The sequence below is a fragment of the Desmodus rotundus genome, chromosome 7, assembly GCF_022682495.2.
Source record: "Desmodus rotundus isolate HL8 chromosome 7, HLdesRot8A.1, whole genome shotgun sequence".
Taxonomy (NCBI): Eukaryota; Metazoa; Chordata; class Mammalia; order Chiroptera; family Phyllostomidae; genus Desmodus; species Desmodus rotundus.
This window is the reverse complement of record NC_071393.1, coordinates 117,010,760-117,030,714: the sequence shown is the minus strand read 5'-3', so window position 1 is coordinate 117,030,714 and position 19,955 is coordinate 117,010,760. Positions and strand designations below refer to the sequence as shown.

General features: G+C 45.4%; 1 protein-coding gene across 11 annotated transcripts in view; it reads right to left on the bottom strand.

Annotated features, from left to right (window-relative positions):
- Window positions 1-19,955, bottom strand: part of TTLL5 (tubulin tyrosine ligase like 5) — a 252,493-nt gene that overhangs the window by 111,974 nt on the left and 120,564 nt on the right. For all 11 annotated transcript variants that reach the window (XR_008427229.2, XM_053927529.1, XM_053927528.1 and 8 more), the window contains one exon: window positions 14,722-14,876. Coding sequence is in view for 10 of the 11 variants with exons in the window: in XM_053927529.1 (XP_053783504.1) it covers window positions 14,722-14,876 (155 nt within the window). In the remaining variant the exon portion in view is untranslated. The remainder of the gene's footprint in view (window positions 1-14,721; window positions 14,877-19,955) is intronic.

Here is a 19,955-nt window from a genome sequence, read left to right as displayed (position 1 = left end):
CTGCTCTACTTTAGTGACTTTCCACCAGTGTGCCGCAAGAATTTTTTAAGCTATTTAGTCAGAGGCACTGATCTCTTCTCGTTCGACTGTCAGATGAAAACATGACAACGGCTACCACAACAGCCGTTCCGTGTGGATGCCCTGTCCTGAACCACACATCTATAGGTCATATAACAGAGTTGCATCTTATTGGTCCTACTGCATAATAACATTGCTTCTGATTGGCTAATTCTTGGTACCAAAAATGCTTATATATAAGTATAGGCACCCAACTTTCTAAAAAGTCACTTTGGAGCAATAAGGGTAGGTAATTACTACTATTATTATTTTTTATAAATCAATCAAAATTATACCTAATTTACTTATTTTATATATTTTTTTTTGGTGTGCCACAGAATTTTAGTGATTAGTTTATATGTGCCGTGAGATGAAAAAGGTTGAAAATGGCTGCTCTGCTTTGCCCCTGACCCCACCAGGCCCCCCAGGGGGGATGCGGTGAGTTGGTTGAGTCTTTTAATTCCTTCGAGGGTATTGAGCAACGTGCCAGGACGTGGAATTGTGTTGCAGACACAAAAAGGGTGATGACTGCTGCCACAGCGGGCATTTGACCAGCTTAGTGTTCAGGTTCCTTTCTAGGGGAAGCCAAAGCTCATACCCTAAAGATGGCAAGCATATTGAGTTGTGGCTCTTGACCTGCTCCACTTAAATTTTTGTGGTGCCAAAGACAGGCATTAGTGAAAGAGCTGCCCAGGAGCAGGTCAGCTCCGTGATTATAAACCTGGGCATTTAAATTCATTTGGCATACATTAAATCAGTGGGTATTACGTGTCAGAAACTGCATTAAGGGACAAGAGTATAAAGATGTGTAAGTCTTGACTTCAGAGGAGATGGTAGCAGAAAGACGTGAAAATCTAATCATAACAGAGTAAATGCTCTGGCCACAGACGAGTGGGCCACCTCTGTCCTCCCCAGTGACTGGTTGTTGCCCGCTGGACCGACCGCTAAGGCAGTGAGCTCACTGCTCTGGTCTCTGCCCACCCAGAGCTGGGCAACATCACAGCCACGCAGTGTTGCTGGAAGAGCTGGTGCGCGGATCGATGGGCAGCCCCCTGGTTCTATGTTCCACCCGAAGAGGGGGAACCAGACAGATACGCCTGTGAGGAATCAAATGAAAAACTCACTGGGCAGAGAAACAGAAGCCCTGGGTTCCAGCCCTCCCTTTAGCACCAGGTAGGCACGAGAATCTGCACAACACACTTGACTTGAATCCAGGTCTCGATTTTTAACCAGTAAAACAGGATGTGGATAAGGTAATGTGGGCATGTTTACAGTAATTCCCACTCACTGAGCGCTTACTCTGTGGCAGGCACTGTGTAAAAGTGCTTTTCTTAGGTCATTTAATTTTCAGTTGCTCCTTAGAAATTCCCAAGAGGCAAGCATTTGATCTTCATTTCGAGATAAGACTAACAGGTTCAAAGAACTTACCCTAGGCAACACAGCCAGTAAGTGGTTAAAAAAAAAGAAGGGATCCAAACTGGTCTGCTTCTAAAACACATGCTCTCAACCACTAGATCATTTAAATGTTGAGATCTTAGACATTTTAAAGGAATTTGGACCTTCTCAAGCCACATGACAGCACGAAAAATGGCGGCGCTTTTTACCTGCTCTCCTGAGAGGAAGATGCCTTACGGTGACGCATGGGGACTGAGTGACAGGGACGTGCAGATGCCCCACACTCAGTTTTGAAAGCGGGATCAGCCTTACTGCATGAAAGCTCTGAGCTCAGAGAAAGAAGAGGCAGGATGAGATAACATGAAAAGAGGAGATGGAAGGGACGGCCTGGGAGAAAAGTGAGGGCAGGGAGAGGAAACCAGGACAGGACCGAGCTGTGCTGCTGCTCAGGGGCTGGGCGGAGGCAGAGCCAGGAGGGCTCGGGCTGTGGGTGGGCAGACGGCCACACTGAGAGAAGGGTCCCCCAGATGAGCAATTCCAGCCCAAGCTGGGAAATGAGCTACAGCTACCTCACTTCTCCAAGAACTGAGGGGGTTAAAAAGAGAGAGCTCAGCCTGGGGCTGAGGGGAGAGGAAGGGGGAGACCAGTAAGAAAAAGAAGGACCCCACAGGTCTGAAAGGAAGAACCTGTAGGCTGAAAGGGGTGATGACAGAGGGAGCCTGGAACGGACCATTCAGTGCTTTCAACCCGTGCCAAGCTGAGTAATGTGGGGCTGAACTTGTGATTTACCTCAGCTCTGGGAGACCTCGGTCTGTGCATCACCGTCAGCATAAACAAACATCACCATTTTATAATGGTGAGTACTATTAATACTGGAAAGACCTAACTGTGCGTGGCGCTCCACAGTTTACAAAAGCAGGTTTACGTAGATGACCTCACTGCACCCCCACGGCAGTGCAGGCATCGTCATTTTCCACACGGCAAAGTTAGGCTGAAGCTTCGTCCGATGATCCACCCCACCTCGGGAAGTCCCAGGAGGCCCTGGGACCGGCACCCCGGTCTTCCGCTCCTGGTCCAGGGTTCTTTGTGTGGGAATGAAATATAGCCTTCAGTACACTCACATCTCAGGAGAGGCAGAACAGAGACATAAAAGCTAATTCCATAAGGGAGCATACACTGTCCTCTCAAAGAGCAGAGTTCAGAGGAGGCAAATTTGGGAGCAGCTGGGAAAGGGCTGAGGTGACTGCAGCCGGGATGGGAGGGAGAGATTACTAAGGAAGGAAGCGGGGAGGTGTGGGGGCCTTAGAGGGACACCCTGCCTACCCAGGTGCCCCACCCCCCACAGCAGAGCACTTGCAAGGGTAATCATTTAACAAATACTTATCAGCTGGTATCCTGCTAAGTGCTGGGGATTCAGCAGCGAACGAGATCTACATCCAAGAAATTACTACAAACCAAAGGCTTTAGGGTCGCGTGCTGGGGGGGTGGTCATCTGTTCTTCTGAAAAAGAGAGATGGTCTACTCTCCAAGTGGTGCCCCAATCCATCAGAAAAATGTAGGCGCTCCAGTGTTTCAAAACTTACTACTTTCCCAAAATAGAAGTGGATTCTGTTTGCCTCTCCTTCGGCAGCAGATCAGAAAGTGTCAGAGCTGCAAAGGGAACCGGGAGCCTTAAAGTGGCTATTTCATGGCAGAGTCATAGTAAAAAGAAAATGAGGGTGCGTTTAGCAACTTACTCCATAACATTATATGTGCCCTTCCAAACTCCAAGCTCCGTTGTGTACAGTATGCACACACAGTAAAGAAAAAAATGTGATATGGGAACACAGCGAGAGTCTGCAGAGTGCTGAAACAGCATACCTGGCAGCTGCTAAAACAAAACTTCAAAGATCTGGCTCCTTTGAAAAGCCATCAGGCAGGGCCCCACCCACTCCCCCTGCTAGCCACAGCTTCCCTGGGAGCTCGCGCACACGTAACCACTTGTAACCACTTCCGCGTGTTTGGCTCCATTCCCCAGGGCTATAGGGGCTCCATGTGCCAAGTCAGAACTGCCAGACAAGCAGGTTGGGGAGCAGGGGGCTGGGTTGGTGGAGGGCAGCAAGACCTCTACCCAATATCTAGCCATTGGCGTATCTCAAAAAATAAGGCTGGGATCTGTGTACAAAGCTCCTTCCTTTCCATTAGCCCAGCTCTGATTGGCTAGACACTAGTAATACAGAAGCCCTGGGCTTTTGAGATTCCCAAGGCATTAGAATATGCCCCTCCCAGCACCACAAATTAGTTCAAGAACAGCATCTGTGGTAAATCTCTAGCTCTAAACAAAAGAGGCTTGACATCTACAGAAGAGCCTGAGAGGATAATCAAGATTATGCCTTTCTTAGAAACTCATTCCTTTGTATTTTTTTAAATCCACTGACCAAGTTTGGGTCTTTATCCCATCTTCTGGGTCAACCATCTAGTTCTGAGCTGCCCGATATGGCAGGCATGAGCCACATGTGGCTTCTGAGCATCTGAAGTGTGGCTAACATGACTGAAGTGGAATTTTTTATTTTATTTAATTTAAAAATCCACATGTGGATTGTGGTTACCATACTGGACAGCAGTGAACTAGTGACTTATTCACCAAACATTGCTTTAAGCACTTTGTACAGGCAACTGTAAGGCTATAAAGATGGGTGAGACTCAGGGTTTGCCCTCAAAAAGCTTATAATCTAATACAGGAGGTAAGACAAATGCACAATCATAATATTGGGCTGGCCAAAAAGTTCGTTTGGTTTTTTCTGTAAGATGGCTCTGGTAGCACTTAGCTGTCTTTAACTTCGTTTGAAACAATTTTGTTAGATTGTATTGTGACAGCTGTCATAACAGTATGCATTTTTTTAAAAAACGCCTTTCTTTCCTCTCTCTCTCTCTCTCTCTCTCTCTCTCTCTCTCTCTCTTTTTCGTTCTTTCCTTACTTTCAGAGAGAGGGGAAGGGAGGGAGAAAGAGAGGGAGAGAAACATCAATGTACAGGAGAAACATCAATTGGTTGCCTCTTGCACACTCCCAAGGGGACCTGGCCCGCAACCTAGGCATGTGCAGGGAATCGAACTGGCCACCTTTCCGTTCGCAGGCCAGCACCCAATCCACTGCACCACACCAGCCAGGGCTCAGCACTCATCTTTTAAAAAACTTACCAAAGTTGGTGAATTTTTGTGTGGCTATTTTAATAATGAAGATGGAAAAAAATACATAACGTGTTCAGCATATTATGCCTTATTATTTCACGAAAGGTAAAACTGCATCCGAAATGCAAATGCAATTTGCGCAGTGAGTGTGTGGAGAAGGTGCTGTGACACAGTGAACGTGTCGAGTGGTCTGCTGCCTTTCGTGCTGGAGATGTCTCGCTGGACAATGCTCTCCATGGTCGCATAGACCCGCTGAAATTGAGAGCGATCAAATCGAGACACTAACTGAGAACAGTCAACGTTATACTATGCAGGAGATAGCCGGCATACTCAGAGTATCCAAATCAGTGAAGTTATTGGTGAAAGTGAAAATACAGAATGGCAGGAGAAGTGGCAAGAGCCACAGCAGAGGTAAACAGGCACCGTTAGAACGTGGAGTAGGGAGACGGTGACTAAACATCATACACCCCCCACACTAACCGCTAAGGTAGCGGACGCCAGTCAGTCTATCAAATGAAGGACACTAAGGAGAGAGGAACCACTATCAAGAACACCAAAAAGCTGAAACATCACAGAAACACACTCAACAAGCACGACTTAGCAGTCAACCCGGGTGAAAAGGCTGCAGCAAAAAGGTCACTACCTTACCCTGGACTGTCAAAGATGATGGGTGCCCTTTCACTCAGAAGTCCCTTCTAGCGGTGGCTCTGAAGACTCCCACTTAGGTGGGGTGGGGAGAACGATGGTCACAGAAAGATCCTATGCCTTGTTTTCTTTTCCCACACTCTGCCTCTACACCTCCTCCCGTTTCCCAAATTGTGGAGCGCTTCTTGCTTGTAGGGCACTTTTGATTTGGGGTAACCAGAAAGAAGTGAATAAGGTCCAAAAGAGAAGCAAGAAGGACCTGATGACTTGGGAAGGCAGGATGGGAGCTCTAAACTCAAGGAGAAGAATTGGGCTTTCCCCCCAGCGTTCAGTTCACTAGGATATGAAGAACCAGAAAGATCCATTCTCCAGGAATTCAAATCGTGCACTTAGCCAGAGCTTCCTGTGAATTGTATCTTTCAGGAACACAAGTCCAGTGGGTGAGAAATAAAAGAAAAATCCTGCTGAATTTGCTTGGGAGATCAGGGAAAGTGGCAGGAAGGCTGAGTTGAACTAAGCCTTGTAGGAGAAAGGGGTTTGGACATGCAGAGATGCAGTGAGTACCAGGGGTCCATTCATTTATTCTTTTATTTAATATTTGTTCTTTACTTTGAAGTGCCTGTTTGCGAAGACACTAGACCTTTTAGTTAATAGGAACTAAAAAATCTCCCTCACAGAGCCAGCTTGATAATCAGTTGTTACCACTTGCAACTCAAAGTGTTTTGACTGATAACATTACTTCTGCAACCCGAGACCTGGAATCGAACCGGCAACCCTTCTGTTTACAGGCTGGCACTCAATCCACTGAGCCACACCAGCCAGGGCACATTACTTCTAATGGAAACGCTCCGCTTCAGCCAGGCTGATTCCCATTCACTGTCCCCTGGAAATGCCTTAAACACCTTGTGCATTACCTTTCTTTTCCCTCATCTCCTTTCCTTCACCTGTCTGTAGCCTATACAGAATCTAGGCCTGAATAAACTCTCCCTCTGAAGAGTCTTTCCGCCCATTTTTAGTATCCTTTCTAAACTGTGAACTCCTCTGAATCCATATGTCCCTTTTTAATAACTCACTTTGTATTTTCACAAGCAAAAAATAAGTCCACGACACAGGGCAATATTCTTTAGACTACCCTGCTGAACTCTCCACTCTGAGCAGCAGGGTGGATCCCATTCCTTTGATCCTCTCAGAGATGCTTACACAATGTCAAGCGCAAAGGAAATGTGCAAATGTCTCTTAGTTGGTTAATATTAGGCTCTTTGCCTATCCAGGTCCCACCCATCCTTCCAGATTCAGCTCTCAGCCCTTTCTTCTCTGCGAAGTTTCTGCCACCTTCTCCTTTCAGATTGATCAACTTCTCCTCTGCACTTGTGCCATTTACAGCATAATTCTCTCATTCAACAATTACGAAGATACTGTTTCACAACACTAGTGTTAGTAAGTTCAATGACTACTAACTTCCCTCCTTGAGGACAGAGACCTTGTCTACACCTCCTTCGCAGCTCAGCCCCGAGCCCTGCGTTTACAGGACAGTCAGTAAATACATGTTAGCTTTTTGGTGATAACATTGTTCTAGCAACCTGGCTTCTAGATGAAGCCATGTCCCAGCTGGAACATTCCTTTTTACCAGTTTTACATTTACTCTTGTTCGAATATTTCAAAATACTAAATATTTGGTGGAAAAGTTTACACAACTCTTCTTTGGGGGGCTTTTATTTCAAACATCAGTGTTGGGTTCAAGCAGCTAGCAAGATATTTGAGAGCACTAATAACACAGGCGGGTTCTTTCATTTACGCAATTTTCCTTGGTGCAACCTAGTTGCCGAAGAACAGAATTTGATTTCCTCTAGCCTTTAAGTACATCCCGTTTATTAGCCCCTTTATGGTTTCCTTACCTGCTGTGCCAGAAAACCTTACTTTTCTCATCTAAATCCTTCTAGATTATAATCACATTACTGAGATGCACCCATATTTTATTTTCCTCACAGAAAGAGAGTAAAACTTATTTCTAAGAACAAGGCCAAATGTGGTATTGATTCTTGGCTTTGAAGCCAAATTAACACAAGTGTTAGCGTGCTAATTCATGAAAGCCCAAACATCTCTTTACTGCCTTGGAAGCATAAAAACGGTCCAATTAGGACAAGAGCGCTCCTCTCACTTATTACAAACACCTGGGCCTGCCTACCACAGGACGCAACATTCCGAATCTCTAAGCTCTCACATACCGGCCCCCTCCCATGGCCAGCCTTATTGCACCTCCCAAAGAACACCTGGCTCGATACTTAAATGGCCTTTTAAGTTTAGCTTCTCTTAGTTGTCTTTAGGAGCACTTTAATGGTTTGTAGTCAAAATTTTAACAAAGGGATATGTCACAATAACAATAACGTAAACGTCAGTACTGTGATTAATAACTGCTTTCCCTACTCCGCCACTGTATGGCGCTGCACGCGAGTGGTGGCCAGTTGTATCTAAACTAGGTACTCAACTAAGTGGTGTAGCAATACTATATCCCTAAGCAAGTTTAATTTTACGTTTCTCTCTTTTCTGGGAAGAAAAGTGAGCATGATCAAGAAACTACACCAAAAAAAAAAAAAAGAAAAAGAAACTACACCAAAACCAGATCTTTACTCCTTTTCAGATGCTACAGGGTTGTTGTTTTTGTTTTATTGAAACACAGATGCGTGAAGTTCTTTTCCTTTTAGCCTTTTCAATCGTGGGACTTTTGTTTAAAGCACTGACTCCTTACTTGCACTTGGTGAGTAATATGCTAAGAGCTTTTTAGCAGAAAGATGGGCAGAAGGGTAGAATGGGATCTTTTACCAAAGGTTCAGGGAAGCCGGCTGGTCTTCCTTCTAAATTTGTTGAGTCAACATTAAGTAAGCTTTAAAAATGAATCATCGGTGTTTCTCTAAAGGAGTCAGAAAGAAAGATACAGTGTTTCTTCACCACTGATTCTTTCCAAACTCTTTCAAAGCTGGTAAAGACAGTTAACTTGGAAATACAGAGGACAGAAAAACCATATGAGAATTAAACTGAATTATGAATTAACTCTGATATAACTTCCTAATTCTAGCAAAGGAATCTCATTCAGCTTAGTACACAGATTTTTGTTATTCAGGCCTCTTAAAACCAAAATGATCATCAACTGTAGGTACATATAGAATTACAAAGTGAACAGTTAAATAAGATAGAATCTTGCCTCTAACAATGACTCTAGAACAGCGGTGTCAAACTCATTTTCACCAGGGGCCACATCAGCCTCGTGGTTGCCTTCAAGGGCCAAATGTAATTTTAGGACTGTATACATGTAACTACTCCTTAACTAGGGGTGAGGAGCTGGGCGCTGTTGCTGGGTAGAAACAAGGTGCCGGGCCGGATAAAAAGAGGTGGAGGGCCAGATTCGGCCCTCGGGCCTTGTGTTTGCCACCTGCGCTCTAACTTCTGCGTGTGCGTGTGTGTGTGTGTTAATCCTAAGGAAACAGACGGTGGTTTACCTTTAACACTTCAGGGAGGCGAGGAGGCCAGCTGAAACGGAAAATGCTACACTGGCACACCACAAAGCGAGCTGCATTTTATTGTGGCTTGCAAGTAAGAAAAGATCCACTTCTTTACTCCTGATCCTAGGCCCACACACTCCCAAACTTACTTTGCCTAGGCTCTGGTATGATGTCCATCCAGCTATCTTCGACACATTTCCTAAGTTTTACCAACATTCCTTCAACAGGCACAAGCCCGATGACCCTGGCCTTGGCACGGCACCCATGGCATTCAGCTCTCACGGTGAATGAGGAGCCGTGGAATCCGTCACAGAGCTTGAACTGACACAGAGCCCTGAGAGGTTATGTGTCTGGCTGAGTGGGAAAAGAAGCAGAGAAATTTCAGGTATCAGGACAGGCCTTTATCACTCATGTGCCAGAGAAACTTTTTACTCAAGGAAATGGAATAGGGCTCAGGAAGAGAAGGTTAGGGAAACTTTATCTTACGGGAAAAAAGAAAGAAGAAGAAGGAGTGAAATACTACTTCTACAGAACTCTGAACATGAATTTTCTTTTTCTTTTTCTTTTTTTTTTAGCCACCCCCCCAAAGTGGTTTCTTTTGTGATTGTGCTCTTTGGCTCGAGAGTGTTGTTTATGTAACAGGATAAAGTACAGAAGTGTAAGCTCCAAACTCCTCCAGAGAAAAGCTCTCCCAAAGCTCGACCCCCAGGATAGATGGAAAATATGAGCGTTTACTGGCTGGAACACCAAGCTGCAATGGAAATTTCAACATTCAGAAGAAGATAGCGGAGAGAAAGGGCCCGTCGGGTAGAAAGAAGCCACCCTTCAACAAAGGGGCCGGAGGAAAAGGAAGGGTCTCCCAGCGGCCCCCGCTCAGATGCCGGCCCCTCACAGCTGCGAAGGCCGCGTCTGCAATCCGGCCCGGGAGCGCACTGCCCCTCGCGATGGCCAGTTTCCTCTGAACTAGAACACTAAAATGGGGTAGCCATGCCACACCCCAGGCAAGTCCAATTTCAAGTTTATTATCAGGACCAGAACCAGGCACTATACTGGCTACTTTCACACACACAACTCAAGTAAATCTTAAAACTACTTAATGAGGTGGGTACTATTATCTGCATTTTAAGCAGATGGCTCAGAGAAGCTAATAACTTGCCCAAGGTCACGTGCTCAGTGATAGGTCCGACCCTGCAGTCCCTGCTCTTCTCACTGCACCATGCCACCTTCCTAAAAGGGGGCTGATGGCCCCCTTTCCTATAGAGTTAACAAACTTTTAAATAAATAGAAGCATTTGAAGGACTAGGTTCTAAATAATTCCCTTAAACAGAGGCAGAGGATGGCAAAAAAAATCTTACCATTTTGGTCACTGAATACGTTTTGCTGAACTCTGGGGCTCTCTTAAAACCTTACATACTCCTCCTTTCTCTTCTTTTTTTTATTGTGGTAAAAAAAAAGAGCATAACTTTAAATTTATCATCTCAACCATTTTATTCTTTTTATTCTTAACCAACTGCCCATTTTTTATGTACAGTTGAATAATGTTAAGTATATTCACGCTGGTGTGCAACAGAGCTCTAGAACTTTTTTATGGTGCAAAACTCAAACTCCGCTGCCACTAAACACTGAGCACTAATTCCTTCTGCTCTCTTCCCCACGCCCTTGGCAACCCCCTTCGGATACTTCATGTGAGTGGAATCACACAGTAGTTGTCCTTTGTCCCTGGCTTATTTCACGTCACATGCTGTCCTTGAGGTCCATCATGTTGCAGCATGAGACAGGACTGAGTCCTTACATCCTCTCCGTGATGCTCTCTGTGACATTCTTCCTTCTCACTGTCTGCACCAGACACTTTCAGTCTTTAATGTAAGGCTCCCAGCACTGCTAACTGTCCCGCATGTGTGTGGCTGCTCCTCCCCGCCCGCTGTCAAACACTGCGATTGTCTTTCGGGGACCCTGCCCAGCACCCAGCGCCCAGCACCCAGGGCCCAGCACCCTGCGGGAAACATGGAAGGTACATCCTGGACAGTGACCTGTGAGAGCAGGAAGTCCTATGTTTTATTAACCACTACTTCCCAGGGCCTAATGCCTGACACACAGACAACGAAGAGAACATATTTTTTAAAGAAAACAACAAACTCAGTATTTCTGAGGACTGATTGAGAATGAAAAGATGGGAAGTCAGATGTGACTCTCCAGGAGCATTTGTAAGAAATCCTCTAAGGGAAGGGAGAAAAGAACTAGTTAAACTAGACTCAGAATCCCTGAAAAACTTCCTAAAAATTATGGGAAAAAGGGTACCAAACTCTTCACTATTACTGAGGAGCTAGAGGGCAGCTTTGGTGCTTCACTGGGCCCCTGCCCCCGCACAGAATTTCAAGTTCAGAGGCACAGCCGTCCTCTAGAGCGGGGGTCGGCCAGGCCGAGCAGCCCATGCTGTGACACTGTGCCCTGTCACAACAAACTCATGATGTCCCTCAACCTCCCCCACCTTTCACATCGAGGAACAGACAAATCCTCAGGTTGCGTGTGCGAAAAAGCCAGAGATGGATAAAAATAATTCAATGACAAATGCTGGAAAAACATACAAAGGGGCAGAAGCCAGACATTAGTGGGAATCCCTGACAGCCCGATCTACAAGGAAGGGCTGGACTGGAAAAAAACAGGACCTCAGGTTCCTGCCAAGCCGTCTGAGGCCCTGTCCTTCCCAAATCATTCCAAGCAGCAGCCAAGACTTTACAGTAACCCTCTAGGTCTCACAAAGAAAGATGCATTGTGAACCCACAGCGTGCTCCTCCCCTAGAAAGTGCTCCTCCCTGATGTGGGGCAGCTCCACGTGAGGCTGGCCGTAAAGAGAAGATGCTGGTGCAATCAATTCTCAGCTCCTAACAACTCTCCATGTGCCCGGAAGATGGCTCAATAAAAGGCAGCTTGAAAAAATCCTACCCCATCTCATTGGCTAAAAAAGAGCTTGTTAAATATCCAGGTATCAGCATGTGGAAACCAACCAAATACGATCCCTTTAAGAAAAAAAGAGGCCATGAACACTTGGTACCTGCATCCTGGAGGCCCTATTGTATAATGCGAAATTGGCCTCGCTCAGAGGCACACCTCAGGCTTCTAAACATGTGACTGTATTGGCCCTGAATACTCCGTCTCTTCTGGAGAATGGCCTGCAATTAATCTCGCTTATTACCTCTGAAAAGTAACAACAGAGGAATGGCTGGCCAAGTCCAACTCCAGAGCGTCTAGGGAACTGCAAGCTACATGGCCAGGCCTCAGACTGTCTGGGCAAGTCGTGGGCTCTTTGCCTTCCTCTCCCACAACAAAGCTCGAACAGGGACTCCAGACAGACCAAAGGAACCGAGGGATTTGAGGAGCTGGGCTGAGCTCACACTGACCCAATGGGAGACGACAGCCCTGAGGCTACATTTGGGATGGTTTCAAAAAGCGGGGGAAGAACAAGGTTGTCTGGTGAAAACTTGTGTGATCCATAAAATTGAGAACAATAGCAACACCACGGGGAAATGAAAAATAACACTATTTGCAGAGTTCTCGTGAGTCACCAGTTTTCATTCCTGTGGCTACCAAGTCGCTGAATCCTAATGAAAAGTTCGGCCAGCAATGGATTCTCTTTACATCTTGTTACAGTTTGCAGGACAGCCCCAGTCGAGTGAATAATCAGAGCTGATCTGCACTGGAATCCTCTGTTGCTGTTGCAGAAGAACAAGAGTACCTCTTATTTTCTTAGCACCCACTTCTAGGGAGATCAAAGTACTTTAAGGGCAATCTGAAAGCTCTCTAAACAGGCCAGTTTGTATGTAAGTATGCTTACCTAATAAAAACATTCAATGAATACCTGGGGTCACTTAGTGTCAAAACCAGTAACACAACTCACATCTCTAAGCTACTAATCCTACATTCACTAAACTCAGTCACTTAAGAGTGACTACACTTACTGCTAAGGGAGGAAAACAAGAGACTAAGTAAATATCCACACAGCAGCGACTTACCAAGTAAAAACAGAAATTGGGGCATGGCGTGGTGTAAAATGCCTGCTGTAGCCATATCAGAGCCAGAGCCGGAAGGATCTCTGAGAGGACTCTTAGGGCTGTGTTAGGGTGGGTACCTGTGGGCATTCTACCCTGAACTGGAACTCCCACACTGAGCCTCCAGGCTGTCCTGGCAACCAGGGCTTCCCGGGAGCAGAGGAAGATTTCCCAGGGCTACCCTGCACTGGAATGGGAGCTAGGTGAGGAGACGACTATTGTAGGTACAGCTGACCCCAAATGGAAGAGACCAGGGGACTCCGTGGGGCCTGCTTTCTGATGCCAGCGGCTCTGAACTCGGTTGTCCTGCGTGCCATTCCACCACAGCTCATGGGCACAGGCTGGCTGGGAGAAGGCCCCTCACAGTGCTGGCCTCTGACTCCTGGCTCCGCTGACCCTGACAGATCCCTGCTTCTTTCCATGTCTCAGCGCTGCAGGTGCTACACCAAGAGAAGGCTCTCCTTTTTATTTAAAAAGCTCCCTCATTCCATCTCTAACAGATGCTGCAACGCTACTCCAACACGTGTAGTTCGACATTTTGTTCAAAGTATGGAAAACGCTGTAGCCTTGTCCCGTAGGTAACACATCTGAGACCGCAGTGAGAATGTTTGCTGCAGAAACAAGTCTCTGGGCGTACAAAGAAAACGGACTATCTGGAAATATCTTATATGGAAAATAAAGCTCTATGGCATAAACAGAATTTCCTCTTTATGACTTAGGTTTTAGGGATGTGTTTACTATAGACTGTCAATCACCAGATGACAGACTTCTCTCGCGAAGAGAACTGTGTGGAAGGATGTGCCGTTTTGAAAAGTCCTGCCTCTTAGCCCTCAACCCTTCAACAATCTTCAACAGACATGATTCTTTTCGCCCTCGACCGCAGTGGTCACTGGCGTGAATACACTGTACCAGAGCATGATGCGGTGTGTGTGTGCTCGTGTTGTCTCCTGGGCAGAGCCTTTGTATCCCAAACTAGTTCCTTAGGAGATAATCTACCACCAACGTACTTTAACGACAGGTGTTTCCCCCATGCCCACGTTTTGGGTCACCTCCCCCATCCTCGGGGCAAGGCAGCATTCAGGGAAGGCTGGCTGGCAGAGGCTGGAAGTGCTGGCAAGGAGGCGTAGACTCAGGGGACACCTGTGGCTGCGCTGCTTTATCTGAAGGAACAATATCTCAGCCGATCAGAATACTTCACTGTATTAGTGACATTCCTCTCCAGCTCCTCTGACTCATGGACAGATGCAAGCAGGCCCATATTTAATAGCCACTGAAGCAAGATATACTGGGAATCCGTTTCTTACATTTTCTTAGACAGGGAGACTTCAAATAAGGGCTGAGACTAGAATTCAATACAGTGGTTTCTTTTTAATTAAGAAGTTGCTTCATGACCAGAATCTACCTGGATTTTATCCTCTGCCACTTCTCTCAACAACATACAGGAAATTTCCTTCCCATTTCCCAAGTGAACATTGTCTAGGGAAGCTGTTTAAGCATATAACCTAGAGGAAAACATAAGAAAAGTATGCTCTTCAAAGGAAAAGAGCCCAAAGTTACTGAAACACAATGTAGTACAAGGCATAAAAAGAATCAGGGGATGCGGAGAGAGCGGAAACGTCAGTGCAGGAAAGCGTTGGCTGCAGGCAGGGACTAAACGTACGAAAAGTATAAATTCTTACTCTCACTCAGAAGTGAGTTTACTGAACTGCATCAGCTATTTCCTTTTCATCTGATCTGCCCGCAAATTGTCTTACAAGTGAAATGAGACCCATTCACATGCCACAGGACTGGGACAGGTGGGGAAATGCACCCGCCAGGGTCTGTGCAGGGAGCTCCAGGTGAAAATGGCTTGCTTGGGACCCCGGCCACCCCGTGTGACCCTAATGTTACTAGCTCCATGGCCCTTCACATACCTGGTTCCAGGAGGAGTGGAGTGGCTCTCAGGGGCTTGGGGGTCTGTTGGCATTGACCACACCGGGCCACCGGGGCTGAGGACAGGCCGCAGGGTCGGGGGGGTTGAAGCGCTGCTTCTGTTTATGATGCCACTTGCCAAGTTCAGGTTTGCTACCTAGGAGTGAAGTGAGGTAACCTGATTACACAGAGTATTAGAAAAGTACCATCAAAAACATATGGGGAGAATCAAGTCGAATCCAGAAGATGCTGACTCATCGAAGCTGAAGCTGTGGCTGTGACGAAGGCTCCCATTCCAGGAGCGGAAGTCAGAGTGGCTCCTGTCACTGTAACAAGTATTTATTTTGCTCCTACTACGTGCAAAGCACGTCCCTGGTGCTGTGAAATACATAGGTGAATAACAAAAACAGCCAGCACCTACTAAGTATTTACTCTGTGACTGGCGAGGTTCTAGGAAACTAGACAAACTACTTAGCCTTTCTGGCCCTCATTTCTTCATCTGAAAGTTCTAAATGCTCAATAAATTTTGGCCATAAATAATAATAATTATTATAATACACAAAGAATTCATCAACTTAGAAAAAAGGATGCACAGTCACTAGACAAATGGGCATTGACTTCAATAAACAATTTATGAAGGACTATTATTGGCCAATTAAATATTTAAAACTAGTCGCTTCCCTTGCAATCAAAAAGTGTAAATTATAACATATACTGTATATTATAACATACCATAACCAAAAACACAGTATCTAATAAGGGCAAGGGGTGATATTAGATACATACTTATACTATTTATTTGACTATAAATTGGTAGACTCTTCCTAGAAATGCATAGGGCAATATATTATTAAAAGCATTATTAAAACATTTGTGTACTCGGGTGCTACAATCTAACTTCTAGGCACTGTGCTAAAAACAACTGCACATGATCACTGACAGTGACTGTTACAACTGCAGCTGCCATTTAATAAAACTTACAACGCGCGAGCTCTGTACAAGTGAGCACCTCACACGCGTCTCGTTTCAGTGGCCGTAATTCTGTTGGCGAGTACTATTATAATCTCCATCTTACAAGGGGGAAACTGAGGCCTAGAAAAAATGGCAGGACCGGGATCTGAACCATGGTCTTCGGGACTCCGTCCAGTGCCCATACTCCTACACACTGCACTGTACTGAGGACACATTTTTTAAACAAGCATTGATTTTAGTATTAAAAAAGGAGAAGATCTAAACAGCTACCAGTATTGTTAAATAAATTTGGCCCTATCCATGTCAGGAAATATTCTGTATCCATTAGAACTTTCTGAAAAATACTTAATAATATAGGAACATGCTGATGTTTTAAAAAGTCCATAGGTGAAACTGTACAGGAAGCAGATCCGAATTTCCTACACACATGCACACACATGCACACACACGCACGCACACACACGCACACACGCACACGTACTCCTAACGGCCCAGACAGCAAAGCCCAAACACGAGTGGCACCTATTTCTACATGATGGCTTATTTTCTCCCTTACACTACCTATATTTTCCAAGTCTCTTAAACTGGGCATGTAATTTCTTTCGTAACCCAAAGAAAATGTTAAGTCATCGTGAGAAATACCCACGTGAGGCGGTAAGCTGGAAATCTGGGCGGTCAGGGTGAAACCAGAAAAGCAAGGCCAGTTTAAGAGGCATCCTGAAGAAGATGCACAGGGGATGCTGAGGGGGACGCAAAGCCGAGCACGGGGGCCGAGCACCGCGCGCTAGGGAACAGTGACGTGGGGTTTAAGTCCCAGAAAGCGTGTTCTCCCATGAGATGTCCTCGGAACCCAATGATTTTGACACTTGCAAATAAAAACATCTTGGATTTTTACAAAATCTGAAACTTCTGAAAGAAAAAGTCATTTTTAGTAACAGTATAATGCTTAATTCCCAGTTACAGAATGCATTAAATAAGAATATCCTAGCACTGTGTCTTTACGTCAAAGGACCCAAATATTTTTATTGGGAAAAAAGCCATTCTCCATGGGTCAGAGGGATTTCTGCTGTCTGCAGAGCCTGAGGTACAGGACACTCGGGCAGTGCCCTCCACTGTGGACTCACCTTCAAAAGAAGCCTCAGGAGCCAACCATGGCTTATCAATGCGACCCCCTTCTGCTGCTACCAGGGGACCAGAGGGGTGGGGGGGTGAGTGAAGAAAGACACACACTAACTGAAGGACGGAGAGGACATAGTGGCAGGTCAGGGCAGTATTCAGTGGCACCTGGTGCCTTTGAAGAGCCTTGCCTTCCTCCCGCACCCCAGAGACAAGGCAGGGCGGGTTCTCAGACAATCAGGCTCCTGACCCACACTGAGCCCTCCTCCTTCCTGCCCCAATCCCTGGCCTTAAACATCAGGCCTGTCAAGTCAGACTTGAGCTTGCAGCGTGTAAAAGTCCTACAAAGTAAGAAAGGTCTTTATGATAACTAACAGCTTCTCCAGCTGCTACCTCAATCAGTTGTGTCAAAAACCTAGTAAAAGAGGCTTATTAATAATTTATAGTGAAATAGAACTAAAGTAAACAAAAGGTACACATTTTACCATGTTTAGTAAAAACTGTATAGTTTGGAGATTAGTGAATTGGAAGGAGATTTCAGATTTGGTAAACCTTCTCTCTTTGGCTAGGCTGCCCCTAATTTAAACATGGTCATCTCATCCTAACAGCTGGCAGTTACTGAAAGCTCTCGGTGTGCCTGGTAGGAGATGTCCCCGCATTATCTTGACAAGCATTGTCCCATTCAACCCTGAGCAAGCCCTTTGAAGTAGGTTCTGCTGTTATCCCACTTTACAAAAGAGGAAACTGAAGTTGAGAGAGGGTACACAATTAGACAAGGTCACAGGCCTACTAAGGTTAGCAGAGAATGTTCTCTCCTGAGGCCGAGGCCGCGTCGTATATACGCCAAATAATATGGTTTGACGCTCACGCCCTGACAGCAGCAGCGTCAGGCACTCCTAAGCAAAGCGAGGTTTTATCTCACCCCTCACCCACTACTCAGGGAAGCAGACATCGTTACCCTCCCTCTCAAAGATGGAGAAACTATGGCTCAGAGGGGTTACATAAGCCATCCATCTGCCCAAGGTCACCTAAGGGCTATGGAACTGGTACAACCCATTTTCTAGTTTCGTACCTAGTTACCTTAATTATTATAGATTTTTGAAAATATCATCAGATACAGACCTCCAATTCTGAAAAGAGTGGTAACACAGGGATCGATTATCCCAAACTACACCAGCTTTTCTTTCTCCCCCGTAAATTTTATTTTCCACTTGTTACCCTTCACCAGAGGATATTAAACAAGTAAAGCAAAGACAACACCATTATCAGTCAGTCTTGTTTCTTAGCAGGAATAGCAATTGTGGCATGAACACAAAACTAGTTTCGGACTCTCGGTGGGTTTTTCCACGTAACATCCATTCCTGACTTTGTGGATAAACCCGGAAGCGGAAGCCATCGTGACTGCCCTCTCCACAAAAGCAAAGCACCCTTGTTAATTTGGGAAGTGGCAAACGTGACCGCTACTTAAATGAGAGTATATAAGGGACAAGAAAACTTTCAAAGCTTCTCTTCTTTCTTTCCAAAGGATTCCTGCCAACAAAAACAACCTGTCTCTGTTAAGTGATGACCACCTGCCCCTCTAAATATTCCTTCTCCAGTGGTTTTGTCTGGGGACATTCAGCACCTGTGTCGTAACTACCCCAACCCTACCCAGCTCTGTCTTCCTAGGAAGGACGCACATTGCTACTAAATAACCCGATAACTAGGGCTCACGCAGATATGGCCTCAGAATCTCCTTTACAGTCCTTCAGACAAGCCGTAGCCAATCAATCTGCAGTGACAAGGGAGATAAAAACCTATCTTCACTCCCTGTTCTAGAACAGAGCGCTCTGCAACAGGACGCACTGTGACGATGGAAATGTTCCATAATCTGCACTGTCCAACACAGGAGCCACCGGCCACATGTGGCCATTATATATTTGAAATGTGGCTGGTGTGACTGAAGAACTGGATTTTAGACTTTATGTAACTTAAATTTAAAAAGCCATGTGTAACTAGTGGCTGCCTTAAGAGACCATACAACTCTAGAGCCTCAGCTAGACCTGGCTGAATCTTATGTGTACAGATTTGTGACCTGCCAGAGTTTGGTCCAAACTAATGACCTCTAGATTGAATGAATTAAGAGCCTTTGGTCCTTCCTGTCTGCTTCCCAGGATGGGCAGAACGAGTCAATGAACTAAAATGGACCTGAGCACCCATTTTGGCCCTGGAAGCACCTTATCTTGACTTGGAAGATGGGAGGGCAGGGCAAGTCCCCAGCACTGACCAGACCTTAATGGTACAAGCCAACAAGGGTTCACATAACAAGACAGAGGGATGATGAAAATGGCCGTCACTAGTCGACACCTGCTTCTCGGTCCATCTATTTTCTTGAGGTAACATAGAAAACTATCTTTGATCAGCTGAAGGGAAAGTGAAAAATGGCACTTATATAGTCCTGATTTGCCATGATGTTTTATATTTCACTACTAAGGACTATTAAACAAAATCAGGCTTATAGCCCATAAAGACATGGCACCAGTCACAAAGTACGTGGCTCATTTTTGTCAGGAGTATTAATCTATTAAGGTGGAGGCTGTAGGCACTGGGCCAGTTGCTCCTCTAGGCTAATAACCAGTCTATGCTACTAAAGCTCGGTGGGCCAACTTGTGAATTCATGCCTTTGGTCACAAAGGGGTCTGGAAAACAGATGAGGAAGTTTAACTAAAACCCATTTTAATTACTGAAACTATGGCTCAAAAAACATGCCTTACTGACAATGGATAACAACATCTTTCTGTGCAAAAGGAGGACACACCTATGAGAACCTTAAAGTCTGTGTTTGGATCTCTAAAATGTCCTATCATAATCAATACTTATGCAAATATGAAACTATTCAGTTTCACTACAATAACAGTAATAATAATAATGACACCACACTAGCACTAATGATGGCTAAATTTAATGAACACTTTGTTTTCGCCAGGCATTATTCTAAGCTGTATGAAGCCTTTCCGGAAAAAGTCCAGCCATTAACATAACAAGAATGGTTTGCGTGACATAATGTAACCTGGCAGCCAAGCAGAGTGGACTGGAATGCGCATGTGTGAACAACGACGACTTCATTGTACTGGTCAGTGGGGTGGTAGATGCCATCAAGTGAGCATGT